Source organism: Scomber scombrus, chromosome 17, assembly GCF_963691925.1.
Source record: "Scomber scombrus chromosome 17, fScoSco1.1, whole genome shotgun sequence".
NCBI classification, from domain to species: domain Eukaryota; kingdom Metazoa; phylum Chordata; class Actinopteri; order Scombriformes; family Scombridae; genus Scomber; species Scomber scombrus.
This window is the reverse complement of record NC_084986.1, coordinates 16776144-16791383: the sequence shown is the minus strand read 5'-3', so window position 1 is coordinate 16791383 and position 15240 is coordinate 16776144. Positions and strand designations below refer to the sequence as shown.

Sequence of the window (15240 nt, the reverse complement as noted above, 5' to 3'; positions counted from 1 at the left end):
GGAGCAGGAAACGTGGTCATGGCAACAGACTTTACGACTGTTTTAAAACCGACAAAAGGCTGAGGAGCCTACATTCATGCGTTTGTGTTTTGCTTGAAATGGACTCCAAATTTTCCATAGTTCAAAACCCACGTTACAGACATTAAATATTTGACTTGTGCCCCTTGAATCCAAATCATACGGAGCACAGGCCAAGACCTTCAAATGCTGTCAAGAATCCAAGGCCTGTAATTTAGAAAAGAGAGATGTGTAGGATCCTTTCTGCAGCCTCTTTCACACATGCAGTCTATCACTGAAATATTCAGGAACATTTCCTGCATGTGGTCATGTGTGAATCGGAGCAGGGATTGATATTCAGGGAAATTCTCTACTGCCAATTTCCCACTCCAAGATAGTAACATTTCAGGCTATGTTGTGAATGAAAGCTGTAACATTGCAAGGACAAGCATGTAAAGGAATGCGTCTGTCTGATGAAAGATGTGGAGCACGCGAACCAATCACAAGACTCCGCTGACATATTTGAATCTGCGACTTGTTGCCTTTCAAGTGCCTTCATGGGTTATTTGTCTCACAAATTTGTTAACTATTAAAAACATCACAAGCCCATTGACACCAGACGAAAACCGCTTCTCACCCTCCAGTTCCCTTACAGTAATAATAAGAGACGTCTTCTGCCATGTTCATGTACATCCAGCCTCGCTCCATTTTTTTCCTTCTGTGTAGCTGCATGTGTGAACGGTGAAAATAACTAGCGGTATTTGAAAGGTTATCCCAGTAATTTACCGGGAACTATGTGTGAAAGAAGCTTATGTGAGCGTGTGTGTGTGCGTGTGTGAGGAAAAGAGAGCGAGGATACCCGGGCTGTGTTAGTGGCAGAAGGTCAGGCTGACAGGTCAGCGCCTGCCGGGTGTGTGTACACTGCTTGACTTGCTCTGTTTACGCCGGCCATGTCACTGTTTGCACACACACGGTGAGCGAAGCATCAGGGGTGTTTCCCCCCTCTCTGTAACCCCTTGTCCTTAGCAGTGACACACACACACACTGAACTGTGAGCTGTGAGAAAGGCCAGTGTTGGTTTAGACCTGGGCTAGGGTTTAGGTGGATCACTGAACACACACATTCCACACCCAACTGGCCTCAACAAAGGAAGAGTCTTTTCTGTAGGCAAGGCGTATATATAAGTAAATATTTATGAATTTGTTCCCGCATGATGGATTTGTTAATGTGATGTAATGTATCTGTTCATAAACTTCGTGGTATGAACAAAACAGAGGTGTATGAATGACTGAAGCTGTGGGCTAAAACAAATGATGAATGAGATGAATTCACCTGGATGAAAGAAAACATTTCATTCTTTTGTTGTGTTTCAGATTCATCATTTCACTCTACCAGTTGAGAAATACATACAACAAAGTAGAAACATGCAATTTTTTTTTAATGACTGATCTGACATTATATCTTTATCCTTGAACCTTTTTAATGTTACTGTGTACATGTTTCTTCTCTCAATGCTGCTGCTGTTGTGTGTCTTCAGGCCAAACGCATTCAACTGGGATCAGGTGGTCAGACTGAGCCCTGCGGAGAGACTGGACCACGCCTTCACTGTAGCCAAAGACCAGCTGGCTATTGAGAGGCTACTGGATCCTGAAGGTATTACTCGTTGCAAAAGAAAAAACACCTCTCAACTAACTTTTTTTAGTTGACCCCAAAAAATATGACTGGAATGTGGAATGACGTACATTTTAGGATCCAAATTCCCACATAATAAAACACAGTCTGAGTACACAAAGCCTGCCTTCATGTTCTGCCAGTGCTTGGATAAACTCACTGAAGAGCAAATACCTTGGTGTTGTCTTTGGCTGATGATTTGTAAGAAGCTGTGGTTGTACAGAATGTTTTGGTAGTCCACGTTGCACCTGTAGATGCTCGGTGTGCTGTCTATATTCAGACGCCTCTTGTTATGTCATGACAGAGGGGCAGTCACACCTGACCTGTGTCAAAGCCATGTTAATCACTACAACCGGCCTCATCTTGCCTCTTTCCCTCCCCTCTCACCTTCCTTCCCATCTCATCTCCCCCGTCGCCCTTAACTGCTACCTCACTCCATCTGCCATGCTGCTTTTCTACTTATGTCATTTTCACCTCATTATCCCCCACTCTCTCTCTTTCTCCCTCATGCTTTTCATGCTTAATTTGTATCCATTTTATCCACTGTCTTAAAGATGTGGCGGTGCAGTTACCGGATAAGAAGTCCATTATCATGTACGTGACATCGCTGTTCGCTGTGCTGCCAAAGGACGTGAGCATGGAGGCTATCAGAGAAGTGGAGACCCTGCCACGCAAATACAAAGTGGAGGCTGAGGACTCAGGTCCAGGCCCCAGTGCTCAGGTAAAATGTCTAACACATTGTGTTACAGTTGTTCATTTGTGCGGTATGATACAAGATGGTATGAAAGTTTTTGATTTTAGGACAAGGTGGATTGGACGTATGGGTCTACTGAATAATGTCATGACCACACAAAGGATGCCTACTGGAATCCATGATGACATCTGTTTCATTTTTACAGAATCCAAGGTGCTTTTATGTGGAAAATCCACAGCTGGTACACAGCAATGTGGACTGAAGCCCAGATACCCAAATGTAGTTCACTGTTGGGTATATTTTTTTTTTTGGGAAAGTTTAGTATTCAATAGTCGTACTTTTCACTGTAAAACTTTAAGCACACAAACAAGTAGCAGAAAACAAAAGGCAGTATGTTAGCATTAATCTAATCTTATTTTGAAAGTACGCACACAGGAAGAGTGTCAAAGATAGCTCAAGTACTTTGTGTCTTCTACTAGTTGAAGATACAGTATTGTAGTATTTGTTAATCATCAGCCTGTTGTGAATCTGCAGAGGAGAAGGACTTTAAGCCTCAGCCTGTTTTAGCCTACTTGCTACATTTTAACAGAAAACCACGAGTCTCCTGCACAGGGATCTAAATGATATGGGAGGCTTGGAATTCTCTGGATTCTCTTGGACATTTGCTATGCTGATGATGCTAGCTACTAAAATTAGCTGTTTCAGCTGGGCTAATCAGACAAGCATGATTTAGCGATTTAGTGATATGGCAGTCAATACATGACTTATTGCCTCAGCTTTTCTCTCTGGATTGGACATGTGCCAGTTATAAACAAACAATTAGCTTTAAGTTGACTAAGAAGACTGTAACTATTTGGTTGAAAGGGCAAACTGCACTCAAAGAAGCCTGGCGAATGTCCAATACCAAGTGGTTTGTGATAAATATGCCACAATACTGTTACACCTCTAATAAAGCCAGCATAATAACCCCATTAATCCCCATGGTTCAGTTATTTCAGTAGTGACACAGTGCTTCAGATCAGCAGATATATCTCTCCCAGTGGCTGCCTGTCTGAATCCCTCTGTCTGTGCTGGTGTAAACAAGCCGTTATCTCTTTCTATGAATGGAAGGATTACAGTTCCGCTCCTTTTTAATAAATCAGCTGAAACGCTGGAGTCTAAAAAACTTTGAACTCATAAACACTTGAACCTTTGCTGCCATGTCACGTCTCTGATAAAATTCAGTTTAAAAGCCACAGACTCAGTTATGTGCAGGCATAAGGAATATTGTGAAGTATCTCATTGTGTGCGATGCCAGAGAGAATGAGTCACTCCCACTCTGAAAAAGCCATCTCCTTCATGCTCTCCAGCGCCGCTCATGAAAAGCACAGCAGGCGCAAGGCAAATAGGGAGCAGAGCCATGACTCACCCCTCTGACATTAGCCTACAGACCAAGCCACACGCTGCTGGAAACATACCGAAGTGCTGTAAAAGGATGGAAGGAAATGAGGGAATAAATTGGTGAAAATGGGAGTGTGTGCAGAGTTGACAGGGAAGGTTATTTGAGCATTAAAGATGCCCATGTCCTGGTGGGCGGGTGGCTTTAGTGTTTGATTGACAGGCACATGCTGATACTTTTCCTTATTAGACATCAGTGGGCATTTCAGTGTCTTATTTGTATACTGTCGCCTTCCCTACTGTTTGACTTGAGATTGCAATCTGTGTGCAGCTTTGCTTTATCCTGGTTTTATTCTTTTCATATATTCCATAATGGATTCATTTGATTAGAATGTTGTATGCACTTTGGACCGTACTGAGAGTATTGGTTACATTTTTAGCCTTTCTCTGCCTGCTGTTCCTCTTTTCTTTCAATCACATACAGCTGGGGGGCAGCTCCTTTCAGAGGTTTTCAGTCAGGAGTCAGAAAATCCCGAAACCACCTCTTAAGTTTTTATTGCCCATGGGCACATACTTCACACGCCTTGGAACGAGCGCTGGAAAAGTCTTTTTTAAATGCCGTTCTGATTGGTCCAACAAGGGGTTTACTTTCCTGGCACGCTTCCTCTCCCCATAGGAAGTGATGCGTAATACTGCTGGTAGTGAGACTGAGTGGAGAAAAAAAAGAAAAAAAAGGCTCTTTGTTTTTTGATGACTGTGTTCAGTTCTTCTCTTTAGTTTTAGATTTGTAATATTGGTTTCATGATGACATTTCGGTGTTTTTAATGTTGATTTTTGCAATATTGATGACTTCAGCTCGAGATCGAATTCAATTTTATAGCAGTACTTTCATTTCAGTTGGAATATCAGTGATGATGAGTGCACCAGTGTATGCATCGAAATGCATTACATGGTGCAGAATCACAACTGCAAAAGTGATGAATGCGGGGATTGAGTTGAGCAAATCATCTGGTGATAATAAAGTGTTCTGTTGAGCCAGACCACAGCTATTTTACAGCCATTCGAGTCAATAAATAGACCAAGGCTGCACTTTTTTCTCTCTCACTCTCTCTTGTCTTTCTCTCTCTCCCCGTTGCTCTGCCTTTTTCCGCCTGCACTGGGCTAATATAAATAAGGGGTTACTGTATTTTTGTTACTTATTCCAAATTGTCCAAAAGGTCATCGAATATTTTCAGCAGGTGACCTTTTCCTGAGTTCTCTACACAGACTTTACCACTGTGTAATTCCAGACTGGAAAACAAAGGTCCATTTGACTAGTTACTGTACCAGACCCTAAACACCCATTAGCATTTCTGTCATATTTGACTTGGCATGGTTGCTTCTGCAGATTTTTATCTCCTTTTCATTTCAACTCCAACAGATTTTTCCCACATTTCCTGAAGAAAAAGAGAAAGGTGGAATGGCCTGTTAATGCTGTTGTCAACAAAGGCCAAACTTGTCCATATAGTGTATAACAACCTTGTATTTAAAGGAAATTATATTTAAGATTTTTTTAAAAATGAGGCTGAATTGCCTGTTCTATAGTGATTGGATTTAGCAAAGCCTGGCTGGTTGTTGAGAAAAGTTATCAAAGGAAATGAGCATGACAAGACTACACTGAAAGATTATCTTTTCATGTGTACCTAGAGTATTATCGGCTATGAAGCGTGAAATTTGATTCAGCCCCATCTCTTTAAGTTTCCCAAGCTATTTCTCTTTTGCCTCCTCTCCTTGGAGGCGGTACCATCCATCTTTCTGACTGTACAACAAACTTCACCCAAACACACTATTGTATTTGAAACTTACTGCTATTCCTAGAATGAAGATTGACCTGCTCAGCATGCCAGGGGCACCTCCCAGCATCCTGTAATAGGCCCGCAGTTGTGTTTTTTTCTTTTCTTAACTGAGCAGGGCAGGTTGCTTTGAGTGCTCCAGAGCAGCCCAGACCCCTCCCAGATGTCTGGTTCTATTTTCAAACTTGCCAGCTGATGCGCCAGATGAAAATCAGAGTAAAGGACAAATGGAGGTTTTGGGCATGGCTGTGTTTAATAGACATGATTTTCCTCAGATAATTAGCTGTTCAGTTTTGTGTTTGAGTTTTAATGTGGCTATTTGAATCAATCTGACATGTCAGGGAAGTAAAGACTTCTCCAGTTTAAAGACAATGGATTTGACACTGTGATGACATTAAGAATCCTGCCCAATGCTGTCTGTCAAAGTTAGGCCCTGTGCAGCATTCATAGTAGTTTAATATTAGTAATAATGTACTACTGATGCAGTAATTATAATATCAGATGTAAACATGATATCATAATCTGGTCAACCTGTAGCTTCATCTCCTGCCTTATGTCTCTCAGAATGTACAGATGGAGGAAGCAGGCAGCAGCCCTCAGTCTGAGACCCGTGGCACTCCGACAGAGATGGAGGGGGAGATGGAGGGTGGGATGCTGGAAGTGGACTTGGACAGCTACCAGACCACATTAGAAGAGGTACTGACCTGGCTGCTGTCTGCTGAGGATGCTCTGCAGATCCAGGACGAGGTGTCGGATGACGTGGAAGAAGTCAAAGATCAGTTCCACACACACGAGGTGAGAAGAAACACACAAGTTGGCTCATGGTATGCAGAGATGCAAGCACACATGCACATGTATACAGAGGGGTGTTATTTGTCTGTTTTTTAAGGTTGAATTTATGAGTTATCGCTGATGAGTCTTGAGATTTCCACCACTGTAAAAAGTACCAAAATGATGAAATATATGGTACTACTAAGTTTGTAGATGAAAAGTCCATGGCTGTTTCTATACTTACTATAGCTGTTTAATTACTACTTTCCTAAATGATATATATCCATTTGGAATGAGACTTTTCATCTCTGTGATGCAGTTTTACTCTACCAATGTTGTTATTTGTCAGACTTGCATACCAGTTTTCAGATTAAGAACTGTCACTCCCCATTGTTGAGACTGAAGATAGTATCCAACAGATAAAGGCCTCCCACAACCAACAGTACATGCTCTGTACATGTTGGGAATGCCAGGAATTCTGCTAAGAACAGTGGCGCACAGCACCCCATGGTGCCCTGGCCCAGAGCTTACTTGCTTGTTTGAGAAGGCGTAGTTGCAGGGTTTGTGTCTGTGCATGTGTGTAAAGGGGCTTTGGCTGGATTCCCTTGGCTGAAATGTGAATATTTGTGAAGTCTAATGTCTGGAATCCAGGTCAAAGCAGAAAGCTGGTAGCAAGACTGAAAGCAACAAAATCCAAAGCCTCTTTAACAGCCAGGCTTTTCAAGAGGTCTAGAAAATCAATCCAGTTTGTTTCGGCCTGGTTGTTCCCAACTTACTCCAGCTTCTCCACCAAAGCCTCATCAAAACAATGTGCTCAGAGGTGCAGTCAAAAATGCTTACTCATCCAGAGAGCTCACTGAAAACAGACAATAACTCAAAAATCCATTGGCCTTCATATCGCTCACTACAAGAATCTGCTAACAGCAGACCCTCTGAGCGGTTGAGAAGAACACAAACCTCCTTCAAATTATCTCCTGTATTCTTTCTTGAAGAACTTGAACTCTGTTTTGCAATTGGTCTCAGTTGGCCACTTGACAGAAGCAGCCCTTCAGTATGTGCACACAGGCTCGTCTGACTGTTGCTACAGCAACACTTTTGAACACGAGGGCACAGAAGTGATGTCCAGTGCTTCTGCAGGGTGTTATACCACTTAAAGGGTGGAGACTGCAACATATCCAGATGATAGTATGTGGGTGGAGCCTCAGATGATTGAAGAAATCTTAGGGCTCCATGTTAGACTGTTATGGATCAGGATACTTGTATTTACACATTGTCCCCCTTTACAGATTGTCTTCCTGTATGTTTGGATCCCTGTCTTATGTCCCAGGGCTGTTTTGTTTCAAGCACACTGCTTGCCAGAAAAGCCAACATTTGAAATGAAAACAGTTCCACATTCAGAAACTTTTTGTCAACTTTTATCATAACTTCCCCCCTCCATCTCCGTAAAGGCCTTTATGATGGAGCTGACGGCTCACCAGAGCAGCGTGGGTAATGTGCTTCAAGCAGGTAATCAACTGATTGCACAAGGCAACCTGACAGAAGAAGAAGAAGAAGAAATCAGGGAGCAGATGAGCCTGCTCAACTCCCGCTGGGAGAGCCTCCGAGTGGCAAGCATGGACCGCCAAGCCAGGTAGAGAGAGCGACAGACTCACACACATACAAACACACACCCCAGTTTCAATCCTGTACATGTGCTGCAATACTTTTACTGTTGTGTATTTGCAAATGGTAAATATCACTTGTTAATCTGTGATGAAAACAGTTAAAATAATCTCATTTGACTGTTTTTTTTCTTTTTAAGAAAAATATTCTTAAAACTCAAACATTTTTGAAGATTAGTTTTACAGTATAGTGTGCTGTGCCATCACGTTATCAATCAATCTTTATTTATATACAGCCAAATCACAACAAAAGTAATCTCAAGGCACTTCCATACTCTTTAAGTTTAATTTAAAGAGACCCGACATTCCCACATGGGCAAGCACTTAGCGACAGTGGCAAGAAAAATCTCCCTTTTAACAGGAAGAAACCTCAGACAGAACCAGGCTCAAAGTCAGCCATCTGCCTCGACCGGTTGGGGTAGAGAGGAGAGTGAGAAAGGATAGGAGAGAGAATCACATTGAAAATCAACATTGAGAGAGAAGCACATATGAGCCATATATTGTCTAGTAGAGGTAATTTTTTCTCTCAGTGTCAGTGCTGACCTGAGATATTTATGGGTTTTCCGTGTAAAGAATGTACAAGGCTGCAAGCTGTGTGAAGGTGACACCTGATAAGCCTGTCGCCTTTCAAGGCCTAACAAGTCTGACGCTCAATCAGTGTTATCAAGGTTTATGATGCTTTAGACACACTCTTACACACACATACACAGTTGTTCATAAATCGTATTCGTGATGTCCGCTTGAGCATTTGTTGACCCTGACTTAAAGCACATGTGCTCGTGTGTGTGTCATGATTCCATGTCTGTGGAGTCTTGAACATTGTCACTCATTCCAGTGTTTGTGCTTCTGTGAGCACACACTTCAAACCAGCTTAACGGGCAGTCTCACCCAGAAGTTTATTAAACTATTATCATCTGGTATCATATCCCTTCTACCTCCAGATATCCACTTTCCTCTCTCTTTATCTGTATCTCTTTTTATGTCTCTTACTTTCTCTCTGTCTATCTCTTTCTCTCTCTCTCTCTCTCTCTCTCTCTCTCTCTCTCTCTCTCTCTCTCTCTCTCTCTCTCTCTCTCTCTCTCTCTCTCTCTCTCTCTCTCTCTCTCTCTCTCTCTCTCTCTCTCTCTCTCTCTCTCTCCAGGCTCCATGAAGTCCTAATGGATCTTCAGCAGCAGCAGTTACAGCAGCTTTCAGATTGGCTGACACAAACTGAAGAGCGAATAAGAAAAATAGAGATAGGACCGGCTGCAGAAGACATGGAGGTCTACAAGGAACGCATAGAACAACACAAAGTAAAAAAACTATTTTCCCATTCAAACATTTTCTGTCAAAGTTATTATTTTGTGTAAGGCTACAAGACTGGAAATATGGAAATATATGTAGTCAGTGAAGTTGATGCAATACGACATGTTTGTATGATTTTAGATGATGCAGCTCTTGTTCTCAGACTTTGTCCCTCATTTGATTTTGCGACTGATGCACTTTCTCTGTGGTGTCATCATGAAGCTGAATACCTTCTCTCAGCCAGCTCTGTTAATGGGTAATATGTGACCATACTGAATTCACTATTTGGGTTTCTGCTCAGGAACTCCAGAACGACCTGGAGGCGGAGCAGGTGAAAGTCAACTCTTTAACACATATGGTGGTCGTGGTGGATGAGAACAGTGGTGAGAGCGCCACTGCTGCACTGGAGGAGCAACTACAAGTAAGTAGTCAACCTGAATGTGCCTCCCTCAGTACTTGTAATAAATTACATTTGCCTTTTAATTATAACTCTGCATAAATAACATGAAACATGTTGCTACAATATTTTTACCCTAACGCTATCTAATATATATAGTGTATATATACATGTTTTTATGCAGAAACAGTAGTGTTCTACTCAGTTTTTGTTGTCTTGATCCACAAAGGCAGTTCTAAAGCTAAAGCTTACATGGATTATGAGGCTATGAATAGTGTCTTTATATGTATGAACCTTTACCAGAGAATTGATTTGAATGCATGCATTTAAAAAAAGGATATAATCACATTTGTTTATATTCACTTTTACAGATTTACATGTTGTATTTCGCAAAACATCCATGACTGTATTAATGTTTGTCTCTATCCTGCATTCAGTCTTTGGGTGAGCGCTGGGCGGCAGTGTGTCGCTGGACAGAAGAGAGATGGCACAAGCTGCAGGAAGTCTTCATGGTGTGGCAACAGCTTCTATCCGACCAGGTAGGACATTCAACAGGCTTTCTCTGCTACACACACAGACTCTTATATGGGCCTTGGCTTCTCATCTTCCTTGTAATTATATGACCAATTATATTTGAACCACTTGAAGTGCAACATCGCAACACTATCCTCCTCCTTTGAGCTGTGTTGTGATAAAAAGAGACTGCCACTGTCTTGAAGGACAGATAATTCAATCCTTTATTCCACAAAGTAGAAGTCGTTTAACTATAAAGTGAACCCATTAAATGAAATCCTTTTGTTTTCAGTATTGCAACTCTTAACCTCAAACACACTGTTGCTTGAGTTAAACGTGTGTCTGCTTTTGAAATGAAGTATTGGTTGCTGAACCCAAAGTGATTTAAACATTTTTTTTTTAGTAGCTCCTGGACTCCTAGATTCTGCTTGTAATGATTGTTCACTAATTGAAGTTAATTCTGTTTTCCCACCTCCTCTACAGAGTTTGTTCAGAGAATGGTTGGCAGAAAAAGAGGAGGCCTTGAGTGAAGTACAGACCAGCAATTTTAAGGACGCAAGTGAAATGAATGCTAATGTGCGCCGATTAGCAGTAAGTAGAGTGCCAATTCTTGGTAGCTGCTGTGCTGCAATTAGAGCATTTACCCAGCAATATAATGGGTTGTAAATGTAAGGAGCCTAATGTAGTTAGCGTCAATTTAAGTTCTGTACTAAAAATTTAGTAGAACAAAAGAAGTTGCACCCTTAATTCAGTAATAACTGCAGCAGACATTTTAAAATGAACTACCTTTTTTAATTTGTGAACTTCAAAACAAGGTTTCCATGGTAGGTGTAGCCTTGTGTGATTGTTTTATCATTAAATCCTGTAGACTCTAAAGGAAGACATGGAAAAGAAGAGGAGGACTCTAGACCAGCTGTCTGATGCGGGACAGGATGTGATATCGTTACTACAGAGTCCTGAAGCTGGAGCTAAGATTGAGGCAGACACAGAGGAACTTGCCCATAGATGGGACGGGCTGGTTCAAAAGCTGGAGGACTACTCCTTTCAGGTGTGTGTTGTGTTTTTGTTTTTTTCCCCCATGCAAAGTATAACTTTACCTGAAGCGGTTTTGTCTACTTGCTGTGACTGCGCTTGAAAATGTCACAATGAACAGCTGATAGAAATACATGGATACCAGCTGTGGTTAAAAAAGCACATGAATGCTGACTCAGACAAATCCAGCAGGTGCTACAATTGACATCAGAATGTACTGTAGCTTAATTTAACTCTCAGTGGTAAATGTCAGGAACCTTTAGAAACTCCCACTGAGATCACTGTGGAAGAATAATGAAAGCTCATTTTGAAAAACTGTAGTTCTTATCAGTACATGGCTGGTAAGGTAAAAATGGCTCAACTTATGGGTTTGTTTTTTTTTGGCCTTTGCAGAGCTCAGGGTCTAAGACAAAAAGTGGAAGTAGGGCAAGGCGGAGGTCTGTTGGTTTGTTCATTGGAGGTTCATTTTGTTACATTTTGTAAATATTTTTCTACTGACCAGCATCAAACAATAGCAGAGTAGCATTTCACTGCACATGTAGGCGTAGGTGAGCAATAAAGATTTGATTTTAAAAATAGAAGAAGTGGGAAAAGTAATAAACAGAACCATTAAAATCCCTCCGCTGTTCTGTTATCCCCCAAATAGTTTATAGTCCTTTTAAAACCATCATTCCTAGTTTGGTTTTAGTTGGACAACTGAGGAATAATTTTATTTAAATCTTCAGTACTAACATATGATTTTTTTGCAACAAGACTAGGAAAGTAAAAATGAAATAAACAAGTAGTAATAGAAATTGTGTTAACATTTAAGTAAACATGATTGGTTAGACTTTTCAGTCACTTTTCTTCACTGATGTTCTAATGCACTGCTAAGGTGATGGAAGCTGTGACTGACGCTGGGATGACTCAGGTGGAAGAACATGTTGTCGTGGATACAGTTGCTGTGGCTGCAGCTGCTTCGATTGCGGACCAGGAGTTGGCCCCACCTGCCCCTCCTAAAAAACGATTGGTGGAGACAGATGCAGAAGTCAGACGAGTGTAAGAACTGAGAAACACAATCACACATAGAGACAGATTCTGCCTCCCCTGCCAGAAAAGCATTAAAACATATAAACACACACAAATCTCCACATTCTGTCTTCTGCAGATTTGAAAATAAGCTTGCTGATCTACTGAGCTGGATTAAAACATGGAAGTCCTCAGCTCAGGCGCTGGCCTCCACACACCCTGAGACTTCACCTGAGATCCCAGATCTACAAGACAAGTTAAAGGTAAACCTTCAGATTATACATCTTAAAAATGAAATGAATCAGTTTAAAGTTATAGCATTTGTTTTGAAAACCACAACCTCAATATGCGTTGATCTCTTAAGGGTTTGGAGTCTGAACTCACAGCAAAGGAAGCCACAGTTAGTCAAGTGGTCCAGGAGGGACGGGGCTTGTTGGACCAGCTGGAGAGAGGTATGAGGCAAAGAGAAAATTGACCTTGCTCATTGTCACAGAAATTGTGTAATCATGTGCTAACTTGAACATCGCAGTAAAACCAAAGAATTACCCTCCTATAGTAGGCTAAGATACTTATCGTCTCACAGCAGCAGCTCATGACTACTGGCTCTAACAGAAATCTTCCATTTCCTTGTTAAATTGTGTTTGTCCTGTTTTATGTTTTACTGCTTTTCCACAGCTGCTTGGTATTTTCTGGGTATTTACAAGCCTACATTTTTTTTATTGTTATTCAGTTTTAGATGCCTGTTATCCGAATGTGTGTGTGTTTGTGTGTTTGTGGATGGAGTAGTAAAAATCCATCAGCATGCAGGGTTGCTGACTTCATATAACTGCTCGCTGAAATGAAGAGGCACTTTTATTTGTTCACACTGTTCTGGAGGCAGTGAGGGGTAGTGGAGCAGCCCTGCTAAGTTGGGGTAGATTTGTTTAACACCAAACTTTCCATTAAACTTAACTTGTTTTATTCCCACGTATCTGTTGCTCTTTTATTTGTTGTCGTCTGTTTTCTGTTTTGTTAGTGTCTAGCCTAGCTGGATTGTCTTTTTCCTGCCAAAAACTCGCAACACACGCTGTGACACATTGAAACAAAATGATAATTCTGCGTAAGTATTTGTTAACATGCATTTGATGTGTGTCTCTGTAGAGGGAGTGTGTGTGGACTCAGTGAGGGCAGACGTAGATCTGATCCAAACTGAGTGGGACGTGTGTGCGAGGGAGCTGCAGGCGGCTCGTGAGCGGGTTCGCACCCAGAGCCGGTTCACAGCATTGTCTGCAGAGCTGGCAGATCTGGACCGGTCCTTGGAGGAACACGATCGGTGGCTCGTTTCACTATCAGCAGTGGAAAAATGTGACGAGGCCGAGCTCAGAAGCCTGGGTGGAGAATGTCAGGTAATAGTCAGTGTCCCGTCAATCACTGTAATCTCCAGTCTGTGACTTTGACCTTTAACCCATTCATTTAGCTCATTCAGTTGCAATTATTTTAATGTTTCACAGCAGTCATGAAAATCACACATTAAAGGACCGTAAATCATAATGTAAATCAAAACAGTCATGGGGGCGGAAATGGGATGTAGTAAATAGAAAGCAGTTATACTGTGGTTGGATTAAATCTTTTTAAAGTCATTGTAAGGTGTACAGAACAAGATGGATCTAACCTTTCAGGTCTTGAAGTGTGGAGTTTCCATTTAAGAGTAATTGACTTTCAGCAGGGAGGGAAAAGCCTGTCAATGTAAAGCAAGACTCCATCCAGTAACTCCCAGACCATTCAACAGACTCACTGTAGCAGTGTGTGTGGTTTTCCTCACTTTTATACAGACACAGTTAATTAAGAATTGACACTGACTGTGCTTCATGGCACAATATAAATACATGGAAAAAAGCAAACTGTCCGCACACTTGATTGTTACTCCCAAAGTCTTTGAATAAAAAAGGCAACATTTCGACCCCAATGGATCCTCATCAGGCAAATGTTCATTAGGACAAAGAGCAAGACATGTATAAATTAGGCTCATCACGTTGACGTCATCACAAGCACAATTTCTGGCAACAATCGACGCCTTATCACATTCAGCTCTTAATTTATCAGTGTCTGTAAAAAGTCTTATCTCCCACAACAATGAAGAAAATGAAAATATCAATTCCAAGAGAATGGAAAAAAGGGAAGAGGAAAAGGGAAAGAGAGAAAGAGGGGTTCACATCATACCACATACCACAACATAAATACAACACAGGCATAAGAATTAGTGAAACATATGTTTTCCATTCTGTCTCATCATCGTACATCATTAAAAAAACAGAAGTCCATAAAATGTTTAAGAAAACCACTAATCATATCGGCTCTAACTGTATTCCCAGCTGCTTTCTGTTGTGTCAGATTATTAATCAAATGTCACCACTCAAAATTTTCTGGCTTAGTTTTTGGTCATGGGAATAACCCCATCTTGAGCCAAGTCTGTCTAAGTTTACAATAACATCTACAGCTCTCTGCTTTGAGGAGTGATTGAAAGTATCACAACACCTACTAACTCCTAATTGCATACAAATGAATAAACGTCCTACTTTTTTTCTTTCTTGTGCTCCTCAGTCTCGAGTGGTCCAGGTCACTGCTCTGAACCCTCGACTGGAGCAGCTCTCCTCAGAGGCGGGGTCACTGGGAGCCATGCCTTCTTTGAAAGACAACATAGTGGTGGTATCAGAACATCACGCCTCTACACTGCAGCGGCTACAGAACAAACAGCAAGAGGTCAACGAAGGTACTTCTGGTTAATATCAAAGTTATACATCAAAATAATTGGATAAATCAGTGGCGAGAAAAGCTGAGCAGATTCCACAGCACTAACGGCACCATGTGCTATCCATATTGAAACCCTCTTACTACAGATAACTGCATTTCTGTAGATTTAAGCCTTCCCTAAAACAAGGACCTATTTATCTCTCCTCGTTCTTGGCTCAAAGCTTTCAGGTTTATAGGGAGACTGAAAGAGTGATAGCTAAGATCAGTACAGTC

At 41.4% G+C, this 15240-nt stretch overlaps 1 protein-coding gene across 1 annotated transcript in view; it reads left to right on the top strand.

Moving 5' to 3' along the window:
• The window catches only part of utrn (utrophin), a 179929-nt gene that overhangs the window by 23750 nt on the left and 140939 nt on the right, over positions 1 to 15240 (top strand). Inside the window, exons 8-21 of the mRNA XM_062437479.1 lie at positions 1535 to 1650; positions 2223 to 2389; positions 6136 to 6366; positions 7791 to 7972; positions 9145 to 9295; positions 9589 to 9708; positions 10122 to 10223; positions 10681 to 10788; positions 11066 to 11245; positions 12104 to 12267; positions 12377 to 12500; positions 12602 to 12689; positions 13378 to 13622; positions 14818 to 14986. Coding sequence (XP_062293463.1) covers positions 1535 to 1650; positions 2223 to 2389; positions 6136 to 6366; positions 7791 to 7972; positions 9145 to 9295; positions 9589 to 9708; positions 10122 to 10223; positions 10681 to 10788; positions 11066 to 11245; positions 12104 to 12267; positions 12377 to 12500; positions 12602 to 12689; positions 13378 to 13622; positions 14818 to 14986 — 2147 coding nt within the window. The remainder of the gene's footprint in view (positions 1 to 1534; positions 1651 to 2222; positions 2390 to 6135; positions 6367 to 7790; positions 7973 to 9144; positions 9296 to 9588; positions 9709 to 10121; positions 10224 to 10680; positions 10789 to 11065; positions 11246 to 12103; positions 12268 to 12376; positions 12501 to 12601; positions 12690 to 13377; positions 13623 to 14817; positions 14987 to 15240) is intronic.